Raw genomic sequence first — 5,000 nt, 5'->3', positions numbered from 1 at the left:
TGTACTCCCAGAGAAGTACATGCATAAATTGTTGAAATTATGGTCAGTGAAATAACAAAACCTTCCCACCATAATTAACTCGTAGTTTACGGTCTTAGAGCTTTCGAACATGCATCAATAACAGCCCCATTCAACCGACCACCATACAAAAGGATACTATCCCGTGACAGTGAAAGGGTGATCAGAGAACTGAGTAGCATTTCTCGCTCACAGGTGGAAGTGAGACTAAATGTGTGTTTCTAGATTTGATGTTGTCTAAAGCAGTTTTTAATGTGTAAGGCCGAGCTCTCCTGTCACAGAGCAGTCAAACAGTGGCAAGGCTAGAGATGGAGACAGACAGAGAAATAGAGACAGGCACAGAGAGAGAGAGAGAGAGAGAGAGAGAGCTAGAGAGAGAGAGCTAGAGACAAGCACAGAAAGAGAGAGAGACAGACGGACAAGGAGTCTTGACTCATGACAGACACTTAGAGAGAGACAGGTAACATGTCGAGGTCTAGAGCATACCGTTGTTCCACTGTTGGACCCAACTGGATGGAACTCGACCAATCAGAATCCAGAGCAGAGCACTTATTAAGCATCACCAACTGCTACTTATCTAGCTGACGCTCCTCACTTTAATAAGGCTAGCAGGCTAATGACTGTAAAGAGATGAATCGAGACAGTAGCATCAGCTAAATATAGAAAATATAGAAAGCACCAGTCAATCATCTCTGGGTTATTTCTGTACGATTAGTTTGACTCTGGTCCACTTTAGCCCCACACACCGTGGGAAAACCGCAAACAAAGCTGTAACTGTAGCTGCAACTCACGCCCCTAGAGGCTGACATAGTGCAGGTTTAATGCCGACACACAACGTTAATCTTAATCTTGACCCAGGGGCCGAGAGGTAGCCCCAGGGGCCCCGTAGCCCCAGGGGCCCCGTAGCCTCAGGGGCCGAGAGGTAGCCTCAGGGGCCCCGTAGCCCCAGGGGCCGAGAGGTAGCCTCAGGGGCCCCGTAGCCTCAGGGGCCGAGAGGTAGCCTCAGGGGCCCCGTAGCCTCAGGGGCCGAGAGGTAGCCTCAGGGGCCCCGTAGCCCCAGGGGCCGAGAGGTAGCCTCACTGACACTCATCGGTGTTGACAGTTTGTAAAGTTGTTAGTTCGGGCAAACAGAGGACGACAAAGCTCCCGCCAGCTAGCCCTCATGGAAACGTGTGTGTGTGTGTGTGTGTGTGTGTGTGTGTGTGTGTGTGTGTGTGTGTGTGTGTGTGTGTGTGTGTGTGTGTGTGTGTGTGTGTGTGTGTGTGTGTGTGTGTGTGTGTGTGTGTGTGTGTGTGTGTGTGTGTGTGTGTGTGTGTGTGTGTTTCAAGGAGAGCTGGGGTATATGAGTTCAGGGCAGGATCATATGTCTGTCTTTTAACCAGTTTGTAGTAATTTGATCAGAATACACTGTCTTGATGACAAGGGAGAGAATGGAGGCAGTTGTCCGTCTGTGAGTCTTTGTTTATCAGTCTGTCCTGTCCATCAGTCTTCTACTGGTTTTATTCATCATACTGTCTCTAAGTCTGTGAGTCTTTGTTTATCAGTCTGTCCTACTGTTTGTCCATCAGTCTTATGCTGTCTATTTATCAGTCTGTCATATGTTTGTATGTCTTAGTCGTTCTGTTTGTCTGTCTGTCCTTCTGTCAGCCTCTCTGTATGTCTGTCTGTCCGTCTTATTCGGTAACTGTCTCAGAGAAGCGAGCTATAAAGGTAGTCACAGACAATGTGATGAACTTCATGCAGCTCTGTGCCCGATAGAGGTTTAAGTGTGTATTTGATATCTAACATTACATGGGTTCCCCAAACTCATCTTCACTGAAATCAGTTATTGGACGATTGACTTATTCACCTAGCAGCCATATTGGTTTGTTGACTGGGGTAAACGGTTAGTAATGCATTCCCTTTCCCTGAAAAAATACCAATTAGAATGAAGTTGTCATGGTTTCCCCAAGGATTCTAGAAGGATTCCTCAGCAAACTAACCAATATGGCCGCTAGGAGAATTCTCTAGTATAAAGCTAATGCTCTTAGACTGACATGAGCAGAGTGTTGGTGCTGAAGTCCTCCTCATGTGTTGCTGTGGTTTCTGGAAAGATGCTGGCTGGGTTGCAGAGGAAGGTCGGACAGGGTCACTAGGCCACAGTCGCCCTTCAGCCAACCATGGAACGAGAGGGATCCTTTAGGAGGTGAGGACACACTCACTCACTCACTCACTCACTCACTCACTCACTCACTCACTCACTCACTCACTCACTCACTCACTCACTCACTCACTCACTCACTTGCTTTCTCTGATGGCTGTTGGCTGCACCAGGTGTAGCTGGCCATATACCACTCTGCGGGGCAGGCGGTTGTAGGGCATCCTTGTGCCATGCCCCAGCCAACGCAGTTGGTGCTGAGTGATTGTGGCCTCATTACTTTTGCAGCCTGTTCTCCCAGGTAATTACCTGGACGCGCTGCAGACAGCGGACGGTAAACTGTTCCAGGGACTTGTTTTGGCGGCTGTAAGTAACCCAGGCTTCACACCTGCAGAGGAGGGTGGTGATGCAGATTGCTTGTTAGACTTGGTCAATTTTTGTGTTTAGATGAAGGTTCTTGTTCTGAAAAACCTGGCGCCTGAGTCTCCCATAGGCAGCTGAAGCTGCCAATGGGATATTCTGTTTTGGACCTCACTGTCAATGCTGTTGTCTTCAGATATAATGCTCCCCAGGTATCTGAAAGCAACGGACAGTGAAAACGGGGCTGTGGGTGTGAAGGTGGCGCCCCTTGGCAGATGACCCCGCCTGCTGTACGCCTAACCGCTGCACCTAGAGCCGACTGGAGGCCTTGTGGAGAGGGAGAGACAAGAGCACAGTCATCTGCATACTGCAACTCAAGTATCCTTACTCTGTGCAGTTTGGTTGTTGCCTGCAGCCTCCTAATGCTAAGGAGGTTACCATCCAGCCTATACCCTACTGTTGTCTCCAATCCCCTTGTGGAGTAGCTTGGTGTGCATAAGAGGGAGACGTTAAAGCACTGGTGCCAATACACACCCTTGCCTTGCCCCTGTTTGCACTGGGAAAGGGCTAGACTCTTGACCTCTTATTGACACCCTTACAGTCATTCCATCAGGAAGGTGGAGGTGTGTGTGAGACGGAGGATGTTGACGAACCTGATGGGGTAAGCAATCCGCAGTAGGACGTCCCTCAAGAGATCTGTCTACACGGTGTCGAAAGCTTTTGAGAGGTCGACAAAAGCCTTAAACAGGTCTTTATGTTGCTCCCTGCAGTTGCCAAGATGTGAAGACCATGTTGAGTGTGCTCCTGTTCTTTCTAAACCCGCACTGTGTCTCGGGTAGTATTGACTCTGTGATGTTATTTATTAGTCTTGGAAGCATCTCCTTGCCCAGGATCTTGCCTGCCACAGCAAGTGATATGCCCCTATGGTTACCACAGAAGGTCTTATCAGCTTTGACAATGTTGTCATCTCTCCCTGATACCCTCCCTGTTGAAGCAGTTCTGCAGGGATATTGTCAGAGACGGGGGACTTGTTATTCTACAGTGTTAGGCTTAGGGTTAGGCTAACCCTAACCCTAACCCTAACCCTAACCCTAACCCTGTTGTCAGAGACGGGGGGCCTTGTTATTCTACAGTGTGCGGACAGCTGACAGAACTTCCAGGAAGGTTGGAGGTTGGCTGAGGTTTTCCATAGGGGGGAAATTCAGGCAGTTCCTCCAAAATGGTGTAGTCTGCATGAGAATCCTGATGTTAAAGTGCTCAGCCCTCCTCCCTAGGATGCTATCCTGGTCTTTCAGGACCAGGATAGCATCCTGGACGACCTAGAGAGAGAGAGAGAGAGAGTGATGCAGTGACTTGTTGGGCCATGGATAGATTTCACTGCGTTGTAGAAGTTGTGCATATCATTTCTATCGGCATATGACTGAATTTCATGTGTTCTCCGTCCAACACTCGTTCTGCATGGTCTGCAGAGTTCTCTGCACTTCCCGTCGAGCTCTCTGACATCTCTGTCTGGCAGTGCTGGATGAGGGGTAATTGAGGGATCCTGATGTGCTTTGTACGTGTTGCTTAGCAGGTTAAGGATGGACTCTGAGTTGTTATCAAACCAGTCTTGATGGTTCTGGCTTTTAAAGCCAACTGTTTGGGCCGCTGCTTCATGAAGGGCTGCAGTAACAGAGGTCTACTGTTGTTCTGTTGCATTTTCACCCCTCAAGCTCCCCTAGTTCCTCTTCCAGGGAGCGATGGGACTCGTTCCTAGTCATGTTGTCTTCCAGGCGGGCACAGTCTAAGCGCCTCCTACTGGATCCACGTTTCCGCATGGGGGGACGCACTTTCATGAGGACCTCGGTCATTATCATGCGGTGATCTGTCCAGCATTCTGCACCTCTTAGGCAGTATTGTGTTCTTAATGGCCAGTCCCACACCGGGCAGATGTAGCCCCTGCTCTCCTCTGTTAGAGACCCCTCAACACAGAGCCTGGTTTCACTAAGGGCAGCAATGTCGATATTATAGCGGCTAAACTCGGCCGCAACCAGGGCTGCCGTCTATGAGGTCTATGCCAAAGGAGTCCAGGAGGGTTCTTATCACAGACGGACAGACGGACGGACGGACGGACGGACGGACGGACGGACGGACGGACCGTCTGTCTGTCTGTCTGTCTGTCTGTCTGTCTGTCTGTCTGTCTGTGCTAACCCACACACATTCACACACACACACACACACACACACACACACACACACACACACACACACACACACACACACACACACACACACACACACACACACACACACACACACACACACACACACACACACACACACACACACACACACACACACACACACACACACACACACGCCTCCTGTCCTGGTGCCCCCCCCTCCATCTTCAGTCTCTCTCGTCCTCCTTTCACTCCATCTCTTCCTCTCCTTTCTTTACTCTGAGTCCTCCTCTCCCTCTCTCTCTTTTTCCTTTTCTCCTGCA

General features: G+C 49.7%; 1 protein-coding gene across 1 annotated transcript in view; it reads left to right on the top strand.

Annotated features, from left to right (window-relative positions):
- The window catches only part of LOC130380786 (proline-rich protein 5-like), a 22,015-nt gene that overhangs the window by 843 nt on the left and 16,172 nt on the right, over positions 1-5,000 (top strand). The window contains exon 2 of the mRNA XM_056588119.1: positions 2,112-2,203. Coding sequence (XP_056444094.1) covers positions 2,178-2,203 — 26 coding nt within the window. The 5' untranslated portion in view covers positions 2,112-2,177. The remainder of the gene's footprint in view (positions 1-2,111; positions 2,204-5,000) is intronic.

Source organism: Gadus chalcogrammus, chromosome 4 (assembly GCF_026213295.1).
Source record: "Gadus chalcogrammus isolate NIFS_2021 chromosome 4, NIFS_Gcha_1.0, whole genome shotgun sequence".
Classification (NCBI taxonomy): Eukaryota; Metazoa; Chordata; class Actinopteri; order Gadiformes; family Gadidae; genus Gadus; species Gadus chalcogrammus.
The sequence above is the reverse complement of the archived record's forward strand: the minus strand, read 5'-3'. Positions and strand labels throughout refer to the sequence as shown.